Source organism: Lachancea lanzarotensis, scaffold LALA0S13 (assembly GCF_000938715.1).
Source record: "Lachancea lanzarotensis genome assembly LALA0, scaffold LALA0S13, whole genome shotgun sequence".
NCBI lineage: Eukaryota > Fungi > Ascomycota > Saccharomycetes > Saccharomycetales > Saccharomycetaceae > Lachancea > Lachancea lanzarotensis.
In genome coordinates this window covers 208,258-235,077 of record NW_019212891.1, presented here as the reverse complement: position 1 = coordinate 235,077, position 26,820 = coordinate 208,258, and the positions used below count along the sequence as shown (strand labels likewise).

Below are 26,820 nucleotides of genomic sequence, written 5' to 3'. Positions count from 1 at the left end.
CGCACTTGTTTCAAGAACTACAGAAAATGAAAGAGCCGATCATCATTAATTAGTACCTATTGTTACAACTACCTTTCAAGGGAAGTCCTTGTCAATACTCACATTAATGCTATATTGCGGTCTCCTGGCACTTTGAAACCGCATAACCGTCCCTCTTCATAAATCTGGTCCAATGTTATTTCGAAAGTTCCGCTTTCAACAAGCTGTAGGTATTTCCTGTACAATGCAAGTGCCGTATAAGCGTCTTCAATAGAATCATGGTTACCACTTTGGACGTCGGAATCCAATAGAGAAAATGCCAGGTATCTCAGAGCAAGGTAACGTTTTCCTTGTAGAAAGTACAGTGCCGTGTCTCTTATTTGATCCCGAGGGACGCAAATATTGATATTTCTGAAGTCGTTCTGGAGACCATGGCCAACAAATATACATCCCATTTGGAGTAGCAGCCAAATTTTGCGGTAAACAATTTGCCGTGGCACTAACATCTTTGTGCTAGTTGCCGGATCTAGGTCCCCAGGTTCAATTCCGCTGTATCGAGTGAGGTAGTTTTCGATATGATTTGTGTTTACCACATAGTCATCGATAAAGGGTACACCGAAGTCATCGCCGTCGTTACCGCGCAAGACTGATATTCTTGCAAGTGCAGTTTTTTTGGGGTTGATCAAGGTCCGCTGGCCACGGCAGCTAATTTCCACCTGCTCACCGGCAAGTTCAACAAACTCTGCGTCCATGGCAACAAGACTTCCTGGCTTAGGAGCTTCAGAGTTCGTCAAAAGCTTATAATCTTTTTCGAGCCCTAGTCTGATGCTTTCACCAAAATAGTCTCGATATAGAATACTATGATCAATGCGGAAATGTGAAGCAGGAACAAATGGTTTGCGTAATTCTTCGGCGTCGGAATACACCAAAATTTCAGGAGTTTTCCACCAGGGTGAAATGTTGAGCGCCTCTTCCTCATCCACCTCAACGACCAAAAAGTCGTTGATCATAAACCACTTTCCTTTCTTAAACGTTGAATCGCAAACCCTAACGTACGTTACCAAATGCGGTTCCGTCAGGTCGTCCGCAATTCTCGCCACATACGCTGTAAGCTCATATTTGAAAATTGCGGTATTAGTTTTGAGGTCAGTAGGTTGCAGCTTCAAAATTGGTCTGTCTTTTGAAAGTGTTGCATAAAACTCTTTAGCTAGCCAATTCTTCACAGTCTTTGCGATTGTCCACTCATCGTTAGACAAATTGATGTTTAAGGATAGAAGAGGAGGAAGGTTTTTGACGGTAAACTCGAACTCAACATTTTCTGGCTTTTTACATTTTCCGCAAATGGCCTTTTCATGTTTAAACCTGTTCATGGATGACTCAATATAAGGCAAGATAGTCTGATTCGAGAGCTTTTTATTGGAGTACTTGGGATTATTGCCAGTTGGGCTCTTGATGATGAGCGTTGACTTATTGGAGGTTTGCTTTTCGTAACTTCCACACGAGGATATGCTGCGCGTCTCAATTTCCAGATTGAAACCAAAGAGCTCCTTCATGACGATACTGTAAGATGAATTCTTCTTTTTGTCAACTTCTTCAGAAATCAGCTTTTGTATAAAGAAGTCGTTAAATCTCTGTGGTACATCACAGGCTAAGGATACTCCAAATGCTTCCAGATCCACCGGTTGTGTTTGGTCCTGAATTTCCAACCCAGTAAACGACTTCTCAAGGCTGGTAACAAGGGAATTACACAACAGCCCGAGTTTTCCAACATCTTTGAAAGACGTTAGAGTTTTCTGAAAGTTTGATGCACGACAAACGGTGCCACCAGCTTTATCCATCATATCATAAAGATAGCCTAATTCTGCCAATAGCGAATTTTCTGACCAAGGGTCATCTTTTAAGCAGCTAACAACAAAATTGTAAAATTCTGGAACAAACCTGTACATCTGCAGCACCGCATTAGTGTAAGAATTGTCAATGTCAGACTCCAGCCCCGAGAGGTGTGTTTCATTGAATGCTTTGAAATCGAAGTCTTCTACCCCGTACTTCCCGTAGACCATTTGCAGCTTTGCATATGCAGGAGGCACTTCAAACTCATTTGAAGCCTTATATCTCATCAAATCTTTCTTGTCTGTACCGTCTTCGTCTGATATCAAAAGCTTTTTCTTTCTTTCTCTAAGAGACTTGTAAGGCTTCACCATATTCCGAGGTCCGAACTTACTCGCATTATAAGGTAATGGTTGAAAAGGTCGTTGTTGTGAACTGGATCTTTGGAACAACTGCGAAGTGACTTGCTGTGTATTGGGTATTTCAATGTTTATTCGTCTCGGAATCGTTCCATTGCTTCTGAAAATGGTATGAGGCCATGCCGACAGTAGTTTCTCTGAGTAGTATGGCATTCCGACAGAACTGAGAGGAAAATTGACATCGTCAACATCCGTTTCAGATGGCGAATATTTATCATCCGGGAAGTCTGCATATTCCAACACAGTAGGGCCATTCGTAAAGCCGGTCATTTCTTTCGATCGTGTCCATGTGGTTACGTTGTTATCGTGCTCTAGTAAAGCAATGTAATCACCGCTCGAGGAAAGCTGGAATTGTGAGATAGAGTGACAGGGATGGCAGTACTGACTCCTTAACGTGGGGTTCGCGAGGTCTATAAAATCAAAAGCACCCGATACGGATGCAACTGTCATAACAGTCGGTAGTATTGGATGAAGTCGCACAAAGTCAGCGCCCGCGCTTCCGGGTGTGTTTATGGGTTGATTGTATGAGAATGCGACTGGTGTTAACTGACGCATCATTCGCAAGTCGTAAACATTCACGAAAGGATCTGAACACAATTGGTTGAATCGTTTAGACATTCCTACGGTCACTAGCGTATGGTCTCTGTAATCCATATCTGAGATGGTTGCCGAGTGGCCTGCAAAGGATCTGATAAGCTGGTTGGAGTTTTGATCCAGTAGATCAATAGATCCGCTTTGCTTGCCTATGAGCAAAGTTTTACTGTCGGAACGCAAAAGCTTGACTTTGGAAGCATAATCGATGTTGCGTGAAAGAGCTCCCTTTTGAAGATCGATGTCGATGAGTCCGCTTCCGGGGTTAATTCCGCCGCAAAAAACGTGGTTGCCGCCGCTTCCGGCATAGCACATTGCCCGCATGTCACTAAGCTGTGCCACATCCGCGTTCGTTAGATTAAGCCTCGTTACTCCCCGTCTGCTAGCGAAATTCAACGAGTCTGTGCTAAGAGATATGACGCCGCTCGGATGACTGAGCATATCTACGACGGCATTACCACCAATATGCCCTGCATGTCGTGTGTATAGCGAATAGGCCGGATCATAAGAAGAGACTCTACCATACGTGTCTCCAGCCCACAAAAGGTTGGCGTGTTCATCGAATATGAGTTTAGTCACATCTTTATTACGCTCGTCATACAGCAAATACGGCTTTCTCAAATGCTCGGTAAGATCAGCTGGCGTACGGTAAGTGAGCCGCCAGTTGTTCATAATAAATCAATAAAATTCAGTAACGTTTGCCGATGTCAACAAGAATTGATATACTAAGTTACCGTTTCTGACACTAAAAATACGTCGAAATTCCACTTCTTAACTTTATTTCACCCGTTTAATCCCATCAATATCGTTCCCAACTCAAACCGCACTCAAACTACAGTCAATTTGGCTCTCAATCAGCTCTCAATGGACTCAATCTTTGGTCAATTTACTCTTCTTTTAAAGTCAACTTGTCGAATGATTCTTCAATTCCATCAATTTGTATATTTGATATATATATAATAATATATATACATAAAATATATTCAATGTTCGAATGAACATGAACGATAATTTCAAATCGAATTTGTATATAATAAACAGCTTCCTATGGCTTTAAGAGTCGAACAACTGTCGCATTATGGCCCGTCCATTTCTGTAAAGTTTCACGGCAACTATGTGTTCGCCGGATATGGTGTATACGTTCAAGTTTACGAGGTTTTCAGCGGCAAACTGTTGAACGAGTGCCGGGTGTTTCAGCGGAACAAAGTGCACGGTTTGTCGATTAAAAACGATACTGTTATGGTTTATGGGGCACGTTCTGTGAGTATTGTGTCCGTGGCTAGTCTTTTGAGCTCGCGGGACCAGTTAGGGTTAGAAAAACTGTGTCCTGAGTGGATTACTAGTGCAGAATTCAGTTTTGATGGAAAAACCGTTTTTCTGCTAACTAGCTACAATAAAGTGCTGTGTTGCGATCTTGGACTTGTAGTGCTAAAAACCAGGGCTGTATACGGGGAAAGATCCATTTTATACTCCGGAACAATCACCGTTAGAGGCACAGAAAAGGTTCAAATCAACGCAGGTACCGTGATGGACGGCGTGTTGGTTTGGGACCTTTTTTCCGAGCAGAACATGCATCATCTTACAGGGCACGAAGGCTCAATCTTCTATGTTACAGCCAGCAAAAATGGGCGTTATGTGGCAAGTTGTTCCGATGACCGTTCCATCAAACTGTGGGACCTGGAATCAGGCAATTTGCTTTCTACCGGATGGGGCCATAGCGCGCGTATTTGGAATCTGCAGTTTTTTGATAACGATTCAAAGCTTATGAGTGCTTCAGAAGACTGCACATGTCGCGTGTGGAATGTGTGTCAATCGACATGCGTTTTAACGCAGAGTGAGAGTTACGAGGTTCATATGAGCAAAAGTGTGTGGGGCCTAGATGTAGATTCAGATAGAATGATTGCAGTCACCTCAGGCAATGACGGTCGCATTAAGTTGACGGATTTGAAATCTCGCAGTAGAGTTGGCGATGAAATCCAGTCATTCTCCTTAGAAGACATCTCAGCTCATGGTATGAGCTTTTCAAGTAAAGAAATCATCAAAGGATTTTTTTGGCTTCGTTTTGGACTTGTAGTGATAACATCAGAAGGCAGCATGATAAAATACAATGATTTCAATGCCACCTGGTCCCCTGTCTTCACAAATCATAAGTTCAGAAACTTTTCCGTAATGACGGGCGTCCAGAAACTCAATCTAGTGATCTTGGCAAATGGCGTTGGCGATATTCTTATCGTCAAGTTTTCTGAAGATGGCAGTCAGATTTTAGAAACCCTAGAAGCAGCGGTTCCTGAACTTTCCAAAGTTACAAATTGTCTTGTCGATAGTTTCAAAGACGATCTGTTCGTGATTCTTCAGTCTCCCAACCCGAAAGATCATCTTCACTGTTTCAAGATTAACAGCAGATCTTTGGAAGTGTCAGCAATGTATAGATTCCCGCGGCCTCATAATTTCAGTGCCAACTGCATGGCTTATCATAACAACTATTTGTTAATTGGCTCAAAATTCAGCTCGTTGGCGGTATTCAGCCTCACTGATGATCATCAGCCCCCTCATCTTTTGAATAGGTTGCTTCCGGGGGACACGATAACGTCTCTCACGTTTGTGGAACAATTAAATGACGGTAAATGCCTATTTTCCGTCACCGATCGCGACGGCTTCTATTGCTTTACTGCCATCAATATGGAAACGGGTGAGGCGGAGAGTGTTCTTCAGAATAGAACCTCGAAAAGATTTTTGGAGGGTGCATTCTACGATGTAAATGGCGACTATATCACGTATGGATTCAAATCCAATTACTTTGAGAGTTATAATGAGACGCAGCAATTCGAGATAATGAATGAACTTTGCGGCGGCTCTCACCGCCAGTGGATTTTTTCACCTAACTATGGATCGAACGAATACGTCTTCGCTTACGTTAAAGCTTCTCGCTTAAATATAAGAAAGCTGCACAAACCCACTTTTCCACAGATGTTGCGAAACGGTATACATGGCAGGGAAATGAGGGATGTTTCCTTGCATCCAGGGCTGTACGGAAAAGATCAAAGACTCTTCTGCTCCGGCGCAGAAGATACAACGATCAAACTCAACTCTATCGAGGAGAGTGGGGAATCCAGGTCAGTTTGGACATTCCGGAAACATACTTCGGGGCTACAACGCTGCAAATTTGTGAGTAATGAATTTTTCATATCATCTGCAGCCCGTGAGGAACTTTACTTGTGGAAAATCTCCACAAACTTTGTTTCAAACCCGTACATGAAAGCTATAGCCACTTTACCGACTTCAGCAAAGTTACCGGATCTTCGAATTATGGATTTTGATGTCCGCTTCATCGAGGACTCACAAGACTTTGTTCTGGTGACAATCTATTCCGACTCTGCCATCAAGCTTTGGTATTTCGATCACAAGAGTGAGAAGTTTACACTTTTTGCTTCGGGGACATACGAAACCTGCTGTCTTTTGAATGCCGAACTGCTTCCGCTGAAAGATTCTCTCCTGCTGATAGTTTCACCCAGTGACGGCCATCTGGCCATTTGGGATATAACCGAAAGCTTACCTCTTAACGTCAAAAATGGCAAACTTCAGGATAGCTTCTCTGGTGTTTCTACCATTTCTGCACTCCCACCATACTTCACCAGATTTCTGGTACATCGGGCTGGTGTGAAGTTTCTACAGGTGAAGCAAACAGACGATGCATCATGTCTTCTATACACTGGTGGTGATGATAATGCGGTAGCCATCTCAGAACTAAAAATGGGCAAAGAGGAGCACAGCGTAACATGGAAAATTTTGAGTATTGACGAGACCGCGGCAGCCTCAACTGTAACTGCTGGTAGTCTGATTGACAATGGAAATGCCCTGCTTACTGCCTCCGTGGATCAAAGGTTAAAGTACTACGATATCCGTGAGAACCGTTTGGAACTCAAGGACGTTATGTACACGACAAATGCTGACACAGGCTGTCTCGATGCTACTTCGACGCCGGATGGTACACTACTTCTTGTCGGGGGGGTCGGTTTCTCGGTCTGGAGATTGAACTCAGCATAAACGATGATAGAAAATTTATGTACATAGTAGTATAATGGTAATTAACTGGCTAAAGTCCTAGCCAAAATCAACGACAGTATTCATCCCCTTCATCTTAATACGACGCTTGATAAGAACCGACACAGTTCGTCCTTGTTGCACTGTTATTAATGATCCCTTTTTATTTACATGCTAAGTTTTTCGTGAAATGCTCGTCAATGAGAGCTTTAACCCTGGCGTTGCTTATGTTTTTTGTTAGACTTGCAGTAAACATAAACCCGTCCTTTACGCCTCACCATCTTTAGAGTAAGTTAGTATCAATCATAAAACCGAAACAAAAGTTTTTACAATAAGCAAAAGGACTTACGTAGCAATCACTGCAGAATTTTTTGATAGCAGTTCTGACCTTGAAACCTCGTGTGAGAAGCGGATTAGGAAGCCCAAGTGCTGTTTTTAGAAGTCCTTGGCTCTGCTGCGATATATTCCCAAAGGGTTTTGCTTTTAGAAGTCCTAGAAACATTGTATGGCACTATAATCAGCCTTTCGCCAGCAGAAGTCTTCTCAGTATCGCACCTGTCCTTTCGCTCATCTGACCAAGGTTCGATTGTATGTGATATTCAAATTTTCTTAAATTTGGTGATAGCACTCTCGACGGCTCATCTGGTAAACAATGGATGTCAAATTGAATAATACCAACAAATAAGTTCACACTAGAGGGAAGTGGCGAATCTAACCGCTAAATGAGCCAAACATCTGAGGGATCTGGACGCTCAAATGAAGCCAATAATGGTGATCTGCCTTCTAAGTTTGTGGTTCCAGGAAGGAGCATTTTGAAGCAGAAATTGGGTGAAGAAGGTGGAGAAGAGAATTTAACAATCTCGGATATTCCAGTGTTCGGGAGCACTCAGGAGATCCCGAGCTCATTGACTCAAAACAATACCACATCTAGAATAAACACATCCAAACTGCAGTCTAAACTGAAAGTGGAGCGAAGAGTCTCTTTTGCACCAGATGTAACACTTCACAGGGTCGATTTTGTACCTCAGCAATCACAAAGTTTAAGAGAACCCCGGCGGAAAAATGCGTTCAAAGGGTCTTCCAATATGGCTGCTGAAGAACTGGCGGACTCTTTAAAAGCTGGAGAGCCGTGGAAGAGTGGTGGTGATATCTCAAATGCTGTTTCTGACGGACGTGCAGAATCCGCTCTTTACACTCCAGTTTTCGATAAAGAAGTTTCCATGGAGATTACTCAGTTGTTCTCGAAGCATAGTGAGAAACCAGAAAAATCAGAAGAGACCTTTGATGAAGCAGAAGATATGGAAGTTACGGAGTTTAGAGGATCAGGATCTACGCGACCGGAACGAGACGCCGAGGAAGACGACTCTGGGGAAGACCTGGATCTCACCAAACCGCAAACTTCTAGAGCTATCAGCATAGAAGGGGATGTAAATATGGATATCACCGGGCCCCAAAGAGGAATTCAACACCCTGAGACGGTCTCTTATTCGTCAAGGCCTGTCGATGACGACCAATCTGATATGGAGACAACCGAACCGTTTAGAACTCCTATAACTGCACCTGTCACAATTGCTGATGGAGAAGAGGCTATTGCAAACCAATTACCAATTTCAGATGAGCTGGGCTCAAAATTGATCGTCACCTCCACCCAAGAAATTGATGATTCTAACCTTTCGCAAGAAATGCACCAAGATCAAAATGTTTCTTCTAAAAGAAGAAAATTAAATACAAAAAATGATGAGGCTAGCTTTTCTGCGATGGCAGGGACGGCTATGGATGATGACATGGAATTGACAATGATGGAAAGATTATCGCCCATTCAAATACCCGCCATTGCTGGAAGCCGCGCGCATGCTGATGACCCGGTTAAACTCAACAATTCAGAAGTGGAGTCTTTGTCATTGGGTGCGTTCTTGGACACTGTGGGAATCAAAGCTCACCGTGACATTGAAAAATCCACGACCGTTAACAAACTGGGCTTCGGTAAAGTATCTGAAAATGGACATGGAGTGGCGGTCGACGTGTATAGGGCGCTATACGCAAATATGCCAATTTTGGAGATCTACGCTTTTTGCTGTAAAGAGCTACTTCGAAGAGTACAGAGGTCGAAATTACTTTTTGAAGAGCTGGAACAGCAGATTGGTACGAGCGCATCAAGCAGTCTGTTCAAAAAATACCTCGACTCTCAAGGAGCGACTCGAGATAAAATGAATGGCCGCATAACTCTACTTCGAGAATATTCCAGACTTCAAGCCGTCAAAGTCTGGTTTGGATGGCGGCTGGGACATTTGAAAGGTATCAAGAATGTTTTACAGGAGAATCTTTTCACTTTGAGAGAAGAACTAGACGTTTTGTCAACTCGAATCACTCACGTTTCTGACATAAAAAATAGGATTTTCGAGATAAAACAGAACATAGTCAGAGAAATCCGCGTCTGCAAAGAAAGTTCAAAGTTCAAAAAAAACAACTGTGGCAGCCCCACTGTTCCAGATCGCATTAAAATCGAGTCGTTAAAAGCGGAATTGAAGGATGGGTTAAAAGACCTTGAGAAAATCTCTGAAATGTCTAAGAGAGCAGAAGCTCTGAGGATTCAGGTAAAAACAACTAAGCAGAAGGTCATCGAAGCCCAGAAAGAAATAGCGTTGCTCAACTCAAGAATCAAGACGAGTTCTAAATTCACCAAATATGAAGTGCCCAAGCTTCGAGTCATATTCGAAATGATGCAGAGATTGTCAGGGGTGCTTTTGAGACAATATGAGGGATCTGTCTTGAAGATTGAGCTGCAAGGCTCGCCCTTCGTACTTAACTTTGATGTTACTAAAAGTGACAAAATAGACGAGATCGCTATTTCAATTGCAGATTCTGCAACTGATCTTTGTAAAGCGCTATGCTTGACGACCATTCAATCTGCGCAACGGTCAGCAGGAAATGGTGCTCAACTAATCTTTGCACTTTTGGCGAAGTCCGAAAACGTGCGCCGTATGCTTATTGAGTTCGAATCACTCAACCTAGTATTTCCGTGTAAAGCTGTCACCGCGTCGACCGGACAAGTTGACATCGAAATTAGGTTTTACGATCCAATCTTGAATGATTGTGCCACCTTTCTGCTATCACTAGATCAATTCGTCTTAGCATTGGACAGCGACAGGTCTAAAAGGTTTCTTAAACTTCGATTGAAAAGCGCAAGTCAAAATGGCTCGGATTGGAAAGGTCTAATATTCCATTTCAAGTCCAAAGCATCTTCTTTTTTGCCCTGGCAAAAAGCTTTTGAAGCAATCCATGCTGTATAATGCAGACAGATTGTCCCAAGCAATAGTTCGCCCTATGAGCATCTTCTTTCCTCGGATACTGGCTACCACTGGTTGTTAGCTTTGAACGGTCATGTGATGCATGATTGGTTTTCTCGCGTTTATATCTCGTTGTACGAATAGTAACTTCAACCAAAATTTGCATAACAATATAACTGCTGACCATAAGATAGTTTGGTATCAACTTTGAAGGACTCAATTGCTCAAGAATTAAGTCCCTGGGGCTCATAGAGACTGCTCAAAATACTTCGAGCTTACTTTGGAATTCTCCTGAGCGTTTGAACAAACTTGAACTAGCCCAGTACGCCTAGTGACGGGACCAGTTCAAACAGTCCATCTCGAGAAATAAACCTCAGATGTTTGGCGCGAATGGTGCAAATGGCGGCTCCTCACTTTTCGGAGTAAGTGGAAGTACTTCCACGCCGACTTCCAAAGTTGCCTCTTCTGAAAATACGTATCAGCCAAGACAGAAGACGTCATCGGGAGGACTTTTCGGTTCTGGCAGTGGTATCGCTAATGGGGTGTCAACACCGAGCCCTTCTGGTGGGTTGTTTGGCAACAGCAGCGGTAACAATGCACAAACTTCAGCAAACATATTAGGAATGAACAATCCAAATTCTGGTTCCGGTAGTCTATTCGGAAGCAATCCTACGAGCAACAATTCAATTCAACAGTCTGGCGGACTTTTTGACTCAACCTCTGCTGCAAAAAGTTCCGCAGGCGCTACTAATGGCTTATTCGGCCAGACAAACGACAATAAAAATAATACAATCAGCGGTGGGAACTCTCTCTTTGGCTCGTCTGCCAAGACTAACACTAATACAGGAGGCTTATTTGGAAGCTCAACTGCAAATGGACTTTTTGGCGGGAGTGGTGGGCCCACTAATTCTGGTGCACCTTCTGGCGGCGCAGCAAGTGGCACTTCCGGGGGGCTCTTCTCAAACAAGCTATCAAATGCTGGAGGGTTTGGTTCGAACACCGCAGGAACAACGGCAAGTGCAGGTTCGCTTTTTTCCGCTTCATCGTCACAGCAAAGTCAAAATGCAAGCTCTTTGGGGAGCAATCCTTATGGGCTTCAATTAAACAGTATCTCGGGAAACATGCCACCTATGCCTGATTCCATTACCTCCAAGGTTTACAAAAAGGAGCAATCTTCAGAAAAAAAGAACAACAGTGAAAAGTCTCAAGACTCCAACATCTTCTCTTCTAATTATCCCACTTCTTCCAATTTAAAAAGCAGTACTACGTTGATAGGTAAACTAAGTTCCACTTTGAAGAGTGCGCGAAGAGCACAGCCCACGCAGGGATTATTTTCACCAGCGAGTAAATCCATTCTGCGGCAGGAACTCAGTAACCACTCGGGGGATGACTTAAAACCTACTGAACGAAAAGCATTTACCAACTCAACGGGCACGGAGTCTCAAAATGCTGCAAAGGGCTCAAATTTGCGCAAACTAAAAATCGACACGAATAGAAGCGCTTCGAAGAAGCTCAAACTCTTGAATGGATCGAGCAAACCTACTTCCATGAAGGTTCTGGCGCAGAGAAATCCAATTTCGGGGAAAGAGACTCTTCAAACGGAGATGAACCACACACCGGCGGAAGAAGCAACAGTAACAAGAAATGTGGAGAACGACCAGATTATAGGGAAGAACTCCTCAGGATCTGGTTATTGGTGTTCGCCATCTATTGATCAGTTGTTACAACTCCCTATCAAGCAACTCTGTAGTGTTCCGGATTTTGTCATTGGACGACAGGGTTTTGGTTCTATATCATTTGAGAATGATGTTGACCTAAGCTCTCTCATTGATGATTTGGAACACAACTTGTTCGGGGACATTGTGCGTTTTCATAAAAACAGAACCGTTGAAGTATACCCGGACAACACATCGAAACCTTCATTTGGTTATGGGCTGAATGTGCCAGCAACTATCACTCTGGAAAAAGTTTTTGCGTTGGAACAGGGTTCCATGGTCCCCATAACGGACTATAATGCGAAGGAGGTTCAGCTTCTCATCAAAAGGCTCAAAATGCAAAAAGGAATGGCATTTATCTCATATAACCCACACGGAGGTCTTTGGACTTTTCGAGTACAACACTTTAGCATATGGGGGTTAGTTGATGAGGAAGACCAAAACGAAGATCAAAATCACAAAGCTGGTCTGAGCGACCGCAAAGTCGCATATCCAAAAAACAAGGTCTTGAATAAAGCATTGCCAAATTATCCAAATTTGGAGAGCACTGGGGCTCGGTCATTGGTAACAGGAACCACTAATACATCAAAAAAGATCCTCCGCTCTTTTAACTCGGAAGACGTATCTATGCTGAATCTAATTGACGAAAAACAGTATGAACCGTCCGATGTCAACGAGGAGGATTTTTACCATCTAGAAGTCCATTCAAGACTGTCTGTATCAGATGATTGGGACGTGCAGCTGAAGCTGGCTGGTGCTACTGCCAACTCGGTCTTTGCTTCCACTGAAAAGCCGCATAGTGATACATTGTTTCCATCTCTAGAGGCCGACCTAAAGATGCGCAAAGACATTAAAACAACGCTTCGCATTCAAGGACCTATTCCTTTCGTGAAATTTTCATCCGATTCGAAGTTATTGGTCAACTCCTCCAAAAGTACCGATGGCTTCAAAATCGTTCCTGTAATAAGCCGTGATCACTATCGTGATCAAAAAACTAGTGAAACCCTTGAGGCCTGCATTCCTCGGGCAAACATTGGGTCGCGTCCAACTAACGGATATCCTCTTGTATCGCGATGGTCTGTTACTGTTGAAGAAATTGGAAATTTGATTAGTGGCGGCAATGAAACGACACTTTGGAGTCTTATCTCTGTTCTATTTGACACGCAAAACCCCGTCGCGGACAGTGAAGATAACGATTTACGCGAGCAGACAAGATACAAAAAGCTATGTTACTGGGTGGCTCAGCAGATAATTGCGATCCATGGAATGAGCGTAGCTGAGAGTCCGAATGCAAGTCTGTTTCATAGCTTAGTCGTTGGTGATGTGATAGGCGCCACAAAGCTGGCGATAAAAACGAGAAATGCACATCTTGCTGGATTGATAAGTCTACTAAAAGTGCAGAATGGAAATGTCAATTTCTTAGCCCGTGAGCAATTAAGAACCTGGAACTCGCTCAATAGAACAGTCGAGCCTTTCATCATCAAAATATACCATCTGCTAGCAGGCGATCTTCTAGATTCAGAGAGTTCAGGGATAATTTCAAAAGAGCACACTTGGCTAGAGTGCCTATCCATTCACCTTTTGTATGGTGATCTCAAAACTCTATCGCTGAAAGAGATTATTACAAAATTCATTCAAAAGCCTTTCAAGGGCGGTAGATCCGAATCCGAGGAGGTCATATTCCGCATCCTAAGATTTTTTTGTTCAGAAGAAAGAGACGAAAAGCTTTTAGAAAGTGCCCACATTTCGCAAGATACACAAGAAATTTGGTTCGTCATGCAAGCTCTTCGCTTCAAGCAAGTCTGCCAATTTTCTAATGAAAAAACGGATAAAATTACCAATAACTTCGTGCAACAACTCGTGGCCAAAGGCCTTTTCTCCGAGGCTCTTTTCTGTTCACTTTTTACCCTCAATGATGATCTCGCTAAACAACAAATTGACGCATTGATATCAAAACATCTTGAGTTTTTCTCTCAGCGGTCCTCGCAAAGACTTTTGAAGGTCTTGAAAGTGCCGCCTTCCTCTTTTTTCAATGGCCGGGCCCTTCATGCAAAGTATGCTGGTGATTATTTAGGGGAAGCCGAAAATCTCTTGGAAGGAGGACTTATTGAAGCGGCCGCAAAATGCATTTCATTGAAAGTTGGGCCCGAGCTGGTATTGAAAGGATGCCACGACCACAAGAGCTTGGCAAGGCTGAAGGACCTTATTCAAAGGGTGCTCGAACAGCGTATCACAGTTCCGCAAAAATACCTCGTTCTATTTCTGAATTACACAAATTTTATTTTGGAAGACAACTTTGAAAAGGAGCAAGGTGAAAAAATCATTCAAACACTCCCAGCTTACTACACAGAATATGGTCACTTCGAGAAGGCATCCATTTGCTGTTCCATGATATCCAGCAGTATAGCATTGGCCTTTCTAGAATGGCACGCTGATACAACTAGCGCTACAGATCTTACCGACAAGTTACTGACATTGCCTATGGGTGAACCTGAATTAACTTTTATCAGAAGAAAAATCGAGTCTAGGGCAAACTTGAAATAAAAGATAACAACTGTATTATTACTATCATCGCTTTTTCGTTACTCTTCAATTTACCCAGCTTTATACAACGGATCAAATGTCTACACATCCCCGACAGCGTCGCGGAGCCGCTCCACAACATTGAGAATTGCTATTGAAGCTGGGCTTTCAGGATACTCGTCCAAAAAACTTTTACCTTCGTCGCAAGATCTCCCTACCCTTGGGTCGAGCGGAACTGATCCCAAAAAAGGAACACCTAATTCTTTGCATAATTGTTCGCCACCTCCGGTGGTGGGTTTGAATACTAGAGACTGGCCCTTACAATTTGGACAAACAAAACCGCTCATATTTTCGACCAATCCCAAAACTTTAATACCGGCTTTTCGACAAAAATCGATTTCTTTGCGAACGTCAAGCAAGGCAACTTCTTGCGGGGTAGTCACAATTAGAGCTCCATCAATGCCCGAATCCTTCATGTACTTGTTAATCGAAATGTGTTCATCAGACGTACCTGGCGGGGTGTCGACTATCAGGTAATCTAGAGCGTCCCAGTCAACGTCTTTTAAAAACTTTTTGATCAATGCATTTTTCTTAGACCCACGCCATATAATGGCCGAATCGTCTTGTGGCAGCATGAATTGAATTGACATTGTGGCCAAATTCTCAGCAACGTATACTGGCGACCAACCGGTGTTCGATTCATGAACGCTTTCACCACTGCACCCTAGCATGCGTGGCAGTGAAGGCCCACAGATATCCAGATCCATGGCACCTACTTGCAAGTCTTCATCCGATGACAAAGCCCAACACAGCATCGACGTGAAAGTCGATTTCCCTACGCCTCCTTTCCCTGACAAAACCAAAATTTTGTGTTCTATTTGAGCCAAATTCTCTGTTATAAGTGGAATGTCAGGGTCCGGGCCCTTTGGTAAACTTTCACAGATATCTTTATTGGCACATCCGTTACAGGCATCGCCTTGTCCGGCGTTCTCGGATTCGGGACCGGGACAGTGTTCCGGCTCGACTTCTTTGAGATGGTAGTCTGGTGGTAGAATGTGTGATACTTCTGCAGACATAAAAGATGGGTATAACGGTGTGTGGTATGAGCTTTTTGAGAGACGATATTGAGATGAGATGAGATACACTTGATTTATAGATACATTTTTGTCGAGAGAGGTGAAATAAGTAGGAAATTATTATTAAGCGTTTCGTTTCAAACGGTCATGTGTTAATCACGGGACCAATCATCATTACATAATAAACTGATCATGTGGTTAAAACGTGACATATAATGTCACGTGACTAGAGTCATTGGATATAGATCACTATGTATTACCGTGACGTTCTGGAAAATGGTTTTGGTTGAAATCTGGTTACACAGGCTTAGTAGTTCAGTTTGGCTGAGGAACAATATGCCAGATGTTATTATTACTATTGCGGATTGACAGTAACTTTTTGAACCGAGTAATTATCAAATACAGGGGCAAACAAATTCTGGAATTTGTTTCAAAGAAAGAGAAAGATCTGTTAGTACCTTAAAATAGAGTCTTTAAAAACTACAGACAACATCAATCCCATAAAGATGGTCTGGTCTGCCTACTTTCCAAAGTTGTTCGACTTCTTCAACAAAGCTTTAGGCACGTGACTTATTTTGATATTCACCGACTAATTTCCGGAGTATATATATGAGTTCATAACTCACTGCATTCTCATCAAGTTCTTTGCAGTGAAACCCTTAACATGGATTGAACAGGAACTGGATTCTTGAAGAACCACATATTGATTTTATTAGTGTCCAGCCACTCTCTGTTTTGAGCAGGGATTCCTCTTCCGTAGCACAGATGCACGATTACCATGAATACCGAAGGAATTGCATCAAATGAACATCAAGCGCAAGATGTAAAATCAACTTTTGTTAGCTGCACTTTTGCTAGCATATCAGAAAAAGTCGATGACCTAAGCGTTATGATGTGTCAAACAGAACTTGTCGACGCAAATGAATGCATCACTTTACAGGATTTTCAGAAAGTGTCAATTTCTAAGATTTTGGCTAGCGAAGGAAGTGACATTATTATTTCAGAAAACGTTCAAATGGACAGTTTAAAATGCTTTGCCGACACTTCCGCTCTCGAATCGTGGTGCGAACTGGTCAATTTTCTCTCTGCAGGCTACTACAAAGCTGTCGATCTGGACAAACGATGGGCACAAGGAAAGCGGTGGAGATTTTATTTTGCTGCACCGTCAACGTGGACCCTGGCATTTGAAACGCAGTTTCAAAATTTCACTCAACGCCATTGTGAACTGGCTTTCACGCCAGCACCAGCCGATCAAGAACTTGATCTCTTCCACCTAAGTTTGGAACTTTTCGAAGCCCAGAAGAAATCCAACGCGCGAATCCACTCATTGCAAAACCAATGCCAGCTTTTGGAAGACCAAAAAGTCAAGTCTCAAAGTGACCACATAGAATGGGAAGCTAGACTTCGCGTCCGGGATGAAAAGACCCGTAGTGTCGTTGTAACATTATTGAACGAAAAGAAAGAAATGATTCGTACACTTCAGGAGCGGCTGGACCATGGTATGAAACCGCTAGACGTTCCAGACTCGTCTCTAATGAACAAATTCGTAAATCAGCCGGTCTCAAGAATGACTTCGCCGCGCAAACATTCCCAAATACGTGGTTCGGGCACCCCTTCTCCAAGAAAAAAGGCCAAACGCCCCATAATAAAAAACGAAACTTCCTGGGACGATCTTTCCGACAAGGGATTTGAGTTTCGAGGCATCAATCGTGAAAGAACGCTTACCAAGTCGCCCAGTAGTGACAGTTCAATTGTCAAAGGTGAAGTTCATCAGACTATCCTGGGCGATGGCAATGATAACGAGCACGTTGTGGTGACGGGTGTTGAGCATTCTAACTCATTATTACAAAATTCGGATGCAAAATCGGTGGAGCAAGTGGTAAAAAGTTCCGACCTTCCAGCGGACAACTCTTTCACATCCAAACAACTTGCTAAGTGCCCTGAAACCACACCCATTCCCAGTCTCCAGAAAAGCGTTACTGCTTCTGACACAACGTCTGATACGGCAGAAGACACAGAAGACACAGAAGTCGAAACAGATATCGAAACAGAGGTGGAGTAAGAATGGAAAACCTCAAATCCCCTCCCATCTAAATGTCAAAACACAGCTTAGCTGGTCTTGATGTCCAGCATTGTTATATGTGAGGTGCAGTAGTATCCTATCCCGTAACGAGGGAACCTTGAGGAATCGAACGGGCGTCCATGTTTGATGGCACGTCGAGAGTGACCCTTTGATCATTTTTTTCTCAAGAAATTTCACATTGTTAAGATTTTGACCAGGCCTGCTCACTTTCGACAATGAAGCTCATCACAATATAATAACAGTTTTAAACCGAGCCCTTCCATTGTGTGTGATCCATTTCAAATTTGCGCCTATTTACGCAACACATCTGCCATTGAATCTCAGGCCAAAACTCAAAAAAATCTAAGAATTGCTCCTTTGGATTGTCTTCTGTCTGTCGTTTTTTTTTGTTTTGTGTTCCGGGAGCACCTTCAATTCTATCTTTTCAAGGAGAATCACTACCATCTTTGTTTGATTCCTGAGCTTTCAATACTTTCCCTGCGTTTCTGTGTTTCTTTTGCTACCTGCACCACCTTTTGTTGCAAATTTCCACCTATTTTTTACGATGTCATCCTTTTACCATCAACAATACGTTAACAGCCCCATTTATGGATACAACTCTAGTTCTGCTCGTGGATTGAATCCCGACGGGATGGTGTATCAGTCGCTACCCCCGAATTCGCACATGGCCTATCAAAATGAACAGCGTTCTGTGTGGCCCAATCAAGCATATCACAGCAACAGTAATGTGGGATACATGGACCAGCGGCAGATAGGAAATGGACGCCAAGCGGGATCGATTGAACCACCCTCGTTTGGCGTTGCTTCGAATGAATTGGAAAACAGTTCCAGTCATCTTTCAACAGAAGGGTCAGGCTATTCCAGTGGGCCAAGGAATCCCCAATATATCTCGGTAGCAGCTGCTGCTGCAGCTGCTAATGCCCCTCTCTCGCACAGTTCTTTACAGCCAAGCAACGCTAGAGATTTTTCAACTGCGCCTAGCAGGACCGTCTATTTGGGTAATGTTCCACCTACGATCGAAGCAAGACAATTATTAGATCATGTCCGCAGTGGAGTTGTTGAAAACGTCAGGATACTGCGAGAAAAAATGTGTGCCTTTGTTTCATTTCTGGATGAAAGTTCAGCTTTGCTATTCCATTCCGATGCTATTCTTAAACGGTTGAAAATAGATGGAAGAGACATAAAAATTGGGTGGGGTAAACCCACACCTATCGATCCACTTGTAACAAGCGCTGTGGCCAATGACGGCGCCACCCGGAATGTCTACATTGGTCGCTTGAAAACAGATCCACAACAGGTATCCGACTATGATGCATCTTCGAATGAACCTCTTGTCACCGAGGACAAACTAAGGGAGGACTTGGGATGTTTTGGAGAAATTGAATCTGTTAAGATAATCACAGATAAAGGAATAGCATTTGTTCATTTTACCTCCATCTACTGCGCGATGAAAGCTGTTACCAGCTTAGCGTCAGTGAACCCATTATATGCTAATAAAAAGGTATTTTACGGTAAGGACAGATGTGCCTTCATTACTAAAACTCAACAGCATAATGCAGCTCAATTCTTGGGGTTGCAACCAGGCATGGAACATTTAGTTCAATACACTGATAGAGAATTCATTTCAAATACGCTGCTGCAACAGTCGGCAGCAGCAGCAGCAATTGCTACCGCGGCTGGTGGTGCCAATAATTTAGGGAACCGGACCGTTTATCTTGGCAATTTACCTAAAGATGTCAGGATCGAGGAAATTTGCAATGCCGTGAGGGGAGGACTCTTGCAAAATATCAAGCTTCTCTCAGATCGGCACGTTTGCTTTGTCACTTTTATTGATCCAACAGCGGCCGCGCAGCTGTATGCTATGACATCCCTCCATGGGCTAACCATCCACAACAAGCGATGCAAGATTGGTTGGGGCAAACATTCAGGTGCGTTGTCAAACGCATTAGCCCTTGCTGTCAGTCAAGGCGCTTCCAGAAACATTTACATTGGTAACATTGATTTTGAGAAAGATAGTCAACGCGAACAGCCCACTTTTGCCGAGGAGAAGCTTCGCAACATTTTCATGGACTTTGGGGATGTGGAACAAATCAATTTTCTGCCGGAACGTAACTGCTGCTTTGTGAATTTCACCAACATCAGCAATGCGATTCTGGCCATTGATAAAATCAAAGCACATCCTGAATTCGAAGGCTTGAAAATTAATTTCGGTAAGGACAGATGTGGGAATGTCCCACGCCAGTATCATTAAATGAAGCAATGCTAAGGAAAGATATTTGATCCCCGAGGTAATGCAAATTTGAATGCCCTTTTTCAGTTCGACAATCTTCATTTTAATTGACTTTTCATGTACAAGTATAAACTTTAAGGCATCAAATGGTGAATCGTTATAGAACTTTGGCTATGCCTCGAGTGCGTCGAGTAACAGTTTTTCCTGCGGCTCTATTCTCGAAACTAGACGCAGTAGAGCGATTGTAAAGTGATCTTTACCGCATCGGTGGAAGCATAACCTAACGAAAAACACAATAGAAAGGCTATATTATACGGTCGAAGGCGAGCCAAACACACTGTCGTGCCACAATTTGTGCAGGTTGAATGAATGAGCTTTTGGTGTACGCTTCGTTTAAAAATTGAAATCGTCCTATTTGACGTACAGATTTGACAACCAAAGTGCGTCATATAGAACTTATAAATCAGTGCATTTGGAACAGCTTAGATAGTGGCAACGGGTGATACATGAACTACTTAAAATAAGGCAATCTCAGCAATCTTGGACCTCTAAGAAAGTGCTTATGGATATACGTCTTGGTAAATAACAATTTCGCCATGCTACTAGCTACAATTCGACAACTTGTGGTGTTTCCCAATGATGTCACTCTATATCAATTCTGGCACTGACACTCTTGCCACGTGACTAAAAAGTGCGATACGACACAACAGTATATAGTGACATGAACCTCGATATAAAGCCTCGTACTGAAAATCATGGTGCTGTGTTAAGATTTGAGATCTGATTCCACTCTTGATAGCCTAATGGCTTTTGCTTTTGAGCTGATAGCCATGCAGTCGATTTAAATTTTAAGTTCCTTCTCGAGCTCCCAAAAAATTCTTCAATTTGTCAAGGTGATTTTATATTCGTGTTGAAACTCCGTCTCTGGAGTGTCGTTGCACGCTGAACGTCCCATATCTGGGGTGATTATATCCATTGTTGTAAGAGGCAAACAATTGTTTTATTGAGTTTAGAGTTATCTCTCCGTAAAGTACTTAGCGTAAATGGAATGAGCTTGTAGGGTGGATAAATTGTCTCTTCTACAAATTCTTGGAAATGTTCCGTCGCTGACAGATGTAAAGGTTTTCAAGCACTCAGGGGGGCAAATAGCAGGAATGGACTGATCTGGGAGCCATTAGATCAATTGCAAGTGGTACCACCTTGTTGGATGAGTAGTTGTTCTGGACTCTTTGAACGCCTTGTTGATTCTGTCGCTGTCATTATGTCACGTGCGTAAAAACACCTTGTCGTGGATTTGGCGCTAGACAGACAGAGGTTCCGACATATTTAAGCTAGAATTGCAACAGTCTTAGCAGCTTTTCGATATATCTATCCTTAGACTGACAATCGTAGACTTCTATTACGCTTTGTCAAAGAGTTGATAAACAATTTCCGGCCTCGAAATAAAAACGACGTTCCCATATAGATTTGATAGAAACAAACATCCACATAAGAGCAACAAAACTCTCGCAATTCTTACCAAAATGAGTCTGTTTCGATTTCACGCCCTGTCACACTCTAGCACGTTAAGAAGACTAAATCTCATGACCGGAGTCCCCGGATAATTAGATTCGTAAACCATGACAGGATTTCGATATCGATCCCGATTGATCCCTTTGTCGTGAACTATAAAAGAGCAGCAACTTAAACAACTTTCACCAATAAGGTTCAGAGACAGTTCTCATTTGGAGTTTTGGTATTGCACCAGAAACTGTCATTTAGTGTGCTTTTGCTATTCAGCATTCCTTAAAGTGTGTCGCTCCGTGCCGAAAAGCTCTCAACACGCACCTTTATTGACTAGATAGCGTTTATACGTATATTTTAGCAAGTGTGTAGTGGTCCTAGTGATTTGTGATTTGACCTTCAACTTTGATATCAACAATGAGTATAATAGTGTTCAAACATCATTCTACGGGACCGATCTCTATAAGTGTCGCGGGGAATTTCACGAAATGGGAAATAGAGCCCATGGTTTTTAATGACACGGAAAAACAGTGGGAATACGAAATCGACGAAAAAGCACTCCAGGATTGTCCGCACCGCAATGGCAAAACTCACACATTTTTCAAATTTGTTGATGCCAACGGTACGTGGTTTACCGATGACAATTTCGCAAAAGAAATCGATGAACATGGTAACGAAAATAATGCTCTGTATTTGCCCGTCGCACCTGTAGCAGGAACGTCGGTTTTGGCAAATCGAGAGCCACAACAGCAACAAGATGCAGAACGAGTGGATAACTTCAACGATGGGGAACATGAGGAAGAAACAGAAAGAATCGAAACTCCCATCAGTCCCAATCCTACGCCTGCAATTCCATTACCTGGAAATTTCGATGTTGGGACTTCAATGCCGGTTGCTCAGCATGAAGAGTCGCCTGTGCTAATCAACGAGTCCGATCTAGAAGAACAATTCCACGAAACGGAGGATCAAGGAACGAGATCTGTGGTCAGAAATAATCAGGCCGATTCAAGCCTAGATGCATCTGCCAATAAGAACCCAAAAGAATATAAAAATTTCCTTAACAGTATCATCCTTTTTTTTCGCAGTCTATTCTACCGTTGGTTTAGTGTGGACAAAAGATCGGGGTGAACATTGCCGTCAACATGAACACGCCAAAATGAGACAGAAGGGCTCTTGTAAGCTAGAGCACTTTTGTAGCAGAAACAAGTTAACAGACAAAAAGAATAATATTTGTCGCATCTAAAAAGTGCGGGAAAGATGTTTGCTGGCTTAAACTTGCTGGACAAGTTACTACTGAACAGTCAATTGATGTTAATGATTCTTTTTAGCTATATGGCCTATAATTGTAATTGCTGAAATGCTAAATGACAGCTGTGAAGAACGAAAGGTTATGAAGCTTTATGTATAAGCTAAGAGGTTGCGAATTGTTCGATAAGTTGATGAAATTTGCGTAAACCACCTGGTAAATTAGATGTCCGGTGAGAACCGCGCTTATAATGAAGTCATTTAGTACATTGGTTGACCTCTGGCCAGACTCAACCACCTCCAAGGTTCAGCTTCAGCATCTGCGTTTGCATCTCTCTTGTACATTGGTTGACCTCTGGCCAGACTCAACCATCTCCAAGGTTCAGCCTCAGCATCTGCGTTTGCATCTCTCTTGTACATTGGTTGACCTCTGGCCAGACTCAACCACCTCCATGGTTCAGCTTCAGCATCTGCGTTTGCATCTCTCTTGTACATTGGTTGACCTCTGGCCAGACTCAACCATCTCCAAGGTTCAGCTTCAGCATCTGCGTTTGCATCTCTCTTGTACATTGGTTGACCTCTGGCCAGACTCAACCACCTCCAAGGTTCGGCTTCAGCTTCTCGTTTGCTGTGTTGGCTCACAGAGGCAAGAGCAGAAGCCAAAATAGTTGTGTTCACGACAAGAATTCCCGTATGAGTGTCATTGGAGACTGGTAAGAGGGCAAGGTCGTCTGCACCTGTCAAATCCAAATATCCGCTTATACTTTCTTGAGGAATAGCAGGAAGCGAATCATTGGTTGTAATTGGCGCGGCCATTGAGACGTTGGCTAAAGCCAAAGCCAAGTAAATTGATAATCTTTTGAACATTGATGAAGTGAATGTAGTTTGCTGTTGTTCTGAGTTCAAAGCCAAACCATGACACTGAATTCCATCAAGATTCTTCAGAAATCAAAGCATTTTTATATCTGGTAACGCAAAACCATACATGACAGAGTTCGTATGCCATAGCACCAGATGATCTCTCCATATTCGCAACCTCATTCAAACATCGTTAAAACCACATTATTCGACAAGCTAGATTATCCACAATACGGTGATGGGGTTATCTGAGCTTCCCTGGGGTCACTTTCAGGGCTCTTAGGCTAAGTTGTGTGAAGTCGAGGTCTTTACACTGTTGTAGATTCATTAACGTCCAAATCAGGAAACTGAGATTCTGTCGCCCTAGAAAACCCTGCGAAAAATGCGTTTTGTCAAGAGTTGCCATATTCAGATGCAAATGAGAACCAATGGAGCTGTAAAGCTGCTCTAGATGTTTTCATACATGTCTGGTAAGCGTCGGAGTGGTCATTTTCCCACATTCATGAGGGTGGGATTACACTGCATTCGATTTTTGTGGAGAATCAAATCAACGATAAGTCCAGTCGGTGGGAGCCCCATTACTGAGCTAGTTGACATTGTTTGACACTTGGAACATGCACCCTAAGGTCTATGTGCCAACTGTTCAGGTTTTCGGGCGCGAGAAAGGTTAGATTACCGAGTGTAAGGTAGGTTTAGCGTCGATTCTCATGTTTAGCAAACAGAAAAACGTGGAGTCAACTTAATGGTGAGGATTTGTTTCCTGAGAATAAGTGATATAATGTGGTCTTTATTTGCCAGATGAAGGACTAATTATTGGATTCATGGTATCTTTTCAGCAAGATCATTCAAGATCATTATTCTGAAAAGATCGAAAAGACTGGAATGTGTATACCAAGTCACATTTCTGTCAGAATCGCCATCATTTCCAATGCAAGGACTTCAACAGAAAAAGCTCAATGATTCTCAAAGTTCAAAACGTACACAGTTTGACCAAAAAAAAATTCGATATCAAATCAGAAATATGAGTATCGAATCAACATCAGCACGTTCGAATGCGCCACTCAACTGCCAAAAATTTCCCGATCCGTCTTGAGCTCATTCTTCTCAGTTTTAGCACCAAACGAATGCCAGCGAAGAGAACAATTCTTGAAAAAGATATCCAGCAGAAACCCTAAAAACCAACTCTAAATTCTTCGGGAGCACTTGTGCTTTCCAAACCCTCTACAGTTTCACTCGATCTTGAAATTATCTCTATCAAAGGACCATTCATAGGTTCCTGAACACTGTGCTCTATTTCTTGACATTTCGTCAATGTCACTATAAATCACATCAGATATTGACAGATTCTTCAATTAATACTTCTCTTGACGGATGATTTTAACAAAAAACTGACAGATACACAAAGGACTGAGCAAGGTGATCAATGCTTGATAGATTTCAAAGCTTAATACTATTTGTACTTAGCCTTTTTGTGAGAATTCCACTATGGTTTTATGGCAAGTATGTTTTACCGATTGTGTATGTCTTACCGGTCTTTCAATCGTATAAAACCGATAATTTCGTGTATGCCAGCAAGCTTGTCGAAGAAGTGGTGAATGCGAGTGATATTATCGATATTTGCCGAGCGCATGGATTTGAAGCACACGAGCACATTGTAAAAACTCAAGATGGGTATTTGTTGACAGTGCATCGCATAGTTAGCCGACGCACCGCTATACGGGAGCTTACCCTTAAGAAAAAACCAGTTGTGTATTTTCACCACGGGCTTTTGACAAATAGCGAGCTATTCCTGCTGGGTGAATCCACCCAAAAATGTTTGCCCTTTTTGCTCGTGGAACGTGGCTACGATGTATGGCTTGGTAACAATCGTGGTAATAAGTATAGCAGAAAACACATCAATCTGTCGTCGAAATCGTCTCAGTTTTGGGACTTTTCGCTCGACGAATACGCTATCTTTGACATCCCAGATACCCTGACGTACATTTTGAATATCACTAGACAGCCCAAATTGACTTATATCGGGTTTAGCCAGGGTTCTTCGCAAGCGTTCGCAGCGTTTTCCATAAATCCACAATTGCGTGAAAAAATCAAGTTGTTTATTGGCCTGTCACCAGCAATGATTCCTAGATCTCTGAGCCATCCGGTTGCCAAGTTTCTGGTGAGATGTCCACCTGAGCTACTATATGCCATTTTCGGTACCCGAGCTATTCTTCCCTCAACAGTCTTCTGGCAGCAGTTGTTGGGGCCCATAAATTACATGAAAGTTGTGGATTGGTCGCTGATCTATCTATTTAACTGGAAAAGTAATCATATTGGCACCACGCAAAAACAGGTGGGCTATCCTCATATGTTCTCTCCCTCGAGCGTGAAAAGTGTTGCGCATTGGTTCCAAATCATCAATAGTGAACGGTTCCAAATGTTTCAGGAAAACGTCTCCCAGCTATACTCATCCGTACCCTCTTTACACAGCAAGCTGCATCGATGTGCGCCGTTCCCAGTGCAAGTCATCGAGAACATGCCTATGATGCTGATCTACGGCGATCAAGATATTTTGATAGATATGGACACCACTAAGCAAAACCTTATGCGTAACTTGAACGATCTCACGCTTGTCGAGTTACAAGGTTACGAGCACATGGACACACTATGGGCCAACAATGTAGAGGAGCTGGTATTCTACCCATTGATTAAAAAACTAGACGAGGTCCACAGAAACGAAAACTCTAGCGACACTGATACTGATACAAGCAGCAACTGATAAGAGTTCCTCCAACATTTCAACTGTCACCAGCATATTTGCATATTTTTATTTTTTTTTTTCAATTCACGTCAAGGTCCTTGTTGGTGCAATTGCAAGGCATACCGATAGGCATTAATCTTCCAACAATATTCATGAATAATGTGGAATTTCTGACAACATTACAGAATCCAAGTGGAAACGGATGTATCAAGCCTAAACTCTTCAAACCATTATCGTTTCTGCTGTTAACTGTCATCATTTGCCCTGGCCATGCTTCAACCAAGAAATACGTCCGGTGCCCAACCCGGGTAACAAAAGTGGATACAACTATATAAGGCGATAAAGTATTCTAGTGTTTCTCTCTGACTACATGCCCTCTACATTTTTAAAAGATTAACGCAAATTCACAGCCATTCGCAGCGCATAACAGCATTTCCTCGAGGTCGAACTCCTCAGGGACGTTCTTGGCCCATGACAAGTGTAGATATTGTGCTGCTCTTTCTTTGGAAGAATTTTTAGCTTGGACTGGAGAACAAACTCAGAGATCTTGGGTGCGACGGTCCATCAGTTGTCTGTTTTTATAGCAGATCTAAGGGTTTTGCCTTCGTGCGCCCGTATGGGGATTGTTGCAATGATCACTGGAACATCATATTTGCATTCGCCTGTATTTTTAAGATCAGTAGAGCTGATCTGTAGTCAAATC

At 42.7% G+C, this 26,820-nt stretch overlaps 11 protein-coding genes across 11 annotated transcripts; 7 read left to right on the top strand and 4 right to left on the bottom strand.

Annotated features, from left to right (window-relative positions):
* Positions 1–98: 98 nt before the first annotated feature.
* On the bottom strand, positions 99–3,488 carry PAN2 (LALA0S13e02652g1_1; the record flags this gene model as incomplete). The annotated part of the gene is made up of 1 exon (XM_022773410.1): positions 99–3,488. One exon carries the CDS (start codon positions 3,486–3,488, stop codon positions 99–101), a length of 3,390 nt encoding a protein of 1,129 aa, XP_022630976.1.
* Positions 3,489–3,863: 375 nt separating this feature from the next.
* RTT10 (LALA0S13e02630g1_1) lies at positions 3,864–6,860 on the top strand (the record flags this gene model as incomplete). Its single annotated transcript, XM_022773399.1, has 1 exon — positions 3,864–6,860. One exon carries the CDS (start codon positions 3,864–3,866, stop codon positions 6,858–6,860), a length of 2,997 nt encoding a protein of 998 aa, XP_022630975.1.
* A 206-nt stretch (positions 6,861–7,066) lies between these two features.
* RTC6 (LALA0S13e02608g1_1) lies at positions 7,067–7,359 on the bottom strand (the record flags this gene model as incomplete). Its single annotated transcript, XM_022773388.1, has 2 exons — positions 7,067–7,138; positions 7,207–7,359. The coding sequence occupies 2 exons, from the start codon at positions 7,357–7,359 to the stop codon at positions 7,067–7,069; spliced, it is 225 nt and encodes a 74-aa protein (XP_022630974.1).
* A 220-nt stretch (positions 7,360–7,579) lies between these two features.
* SPC105 (LALA0S13e02586g1_1) lies at positions 7,580–10,147 on the top strand (the record flags this gene model as incomplete). The annotated part of the gene is made up of 1 exon (XM_022773376.1): positions 7,580–10,147. One exon carries the CDS (start codon positions 7,580–7,582, stop codon positions 10,145–10,147), a length of 2,568 nt encoding a protein of 855 aa, XP_022630973.1.
* A 374-nt stretch (positions 10,148–10,521) lies between these two features.
* On the top strand, positions 10,522–14,403 carry NUP145 (LALA0S13e02564g1_1; the record flags this gene model as incomplete). The annotated part of the gene is made up of 1 exon (XM_022773365.1): positions 10,522–14,403. One exon carries the CDS (start codon positions 10,522–10,524, stop codon positions 14,401–14,403), a length of 3,882 nt encoding a protein of 1,293 aa, XP_022630972.1.
* Positions 14,404–14,483: 80 nt separating this feature from the next.
* On the bottom strand, positions 14,484–15,458 carry NBP35 (LALA0S13e02542g1_1; the record flags this gene model as incomplete). The annotated part of the gene is made up of 1 exon (XM_022773354.1): positions 14,484–15,458. The coding sequence occupies one exon, from the start codon at positions 15,456–15,458 to the stop codon at positions 14,484–14,486; it is 975 nt and encodes a 324-aa protein (XP_022630971.1).
* A 778-nt stretch (positions 15,459–16,236) lies between these two features.
* On the top strand, positions 16,237–17,520 carry LIF1 (LALA0S13e02520g1_1; the record flags this gene model as incomplete). The annotated part of the gene is made up of 1 exon (XM_022773343.1): positions 16,237–17,520. One exon carries the CDS (start codon positions 16,237–16,239, stop codon positions 17,518–17,520), a length of 1,284 nt encoding a protein of 427 aa, XP_022630970.1.
* Positions 17,521–18,085: 565 nt separating this feature from the next.
* Positions 18,086–19,792, top strand: MRN1 (LALA0S13e02498g1_1; the record flags this gene model as incomplete). Its single annotated transcript, XM_022773332.1, has 1 exon — positions 18,086–19,792. One exon carries the CDS (start codon positions 18,086–18,088, stop codon positions 19,790–19,792), a length of 1,707 nt encoding a protein of 568 aa, XP_022630969.1.
* A 1,899-nt stretch (positions 19,793–21,691) lies between these two features.
* UIP4 (LALA0S13e02476g1_1) lies at positions 21,692–22,402 on the top strand (the record flags this gene model as incomplete). Its single annotated transcript, XM_022773321.1, has 1 exon — positions 21,692–22,402. The coding sequence occupies one exon, from the start codon at positions 21,692–21,694 to the stop codon at positions 22,400–22,402; it is 711 nt and encodes a 236-aa protein (XP_022630968.1).
* A 405-nt stretch (positions 22,403–22,807) lies between these two features.
* LALA0_S13e02454g (LALA0S13e02454g1_1) lies at positions 22,808–23,413 on the bottom strand (the record flags this gene model as incomplete). Its single annotated transcript, XM_022773310.1, has 1 exon — positions 22,808–23,413. A coding segment is annotated over one exon (606 nt), but the record flags the coding sequence as incomplete, so codon positions are not given.
* A 1,387-nt stretch (positions 23,414–24,800) lies between these two features.
* On the top strand, positions 24,801–26,135 carry LALA0_S13e02432g (LALA0S13e02432g1_1; the record flags this gene model as incomplete). Its single annotated transcript, XM_022773299.1, has 1 exon — positions 24,801–26,135. One exon carries the CDS (start codon positions 24,801–24,803, stop codon positions 26,133–26,135), a length of 1,335 nt encoding a protein of 444 aa, XP_022630966.1.
* Positions 26,136–26,820: the final 685 nt, after the last annotated feature.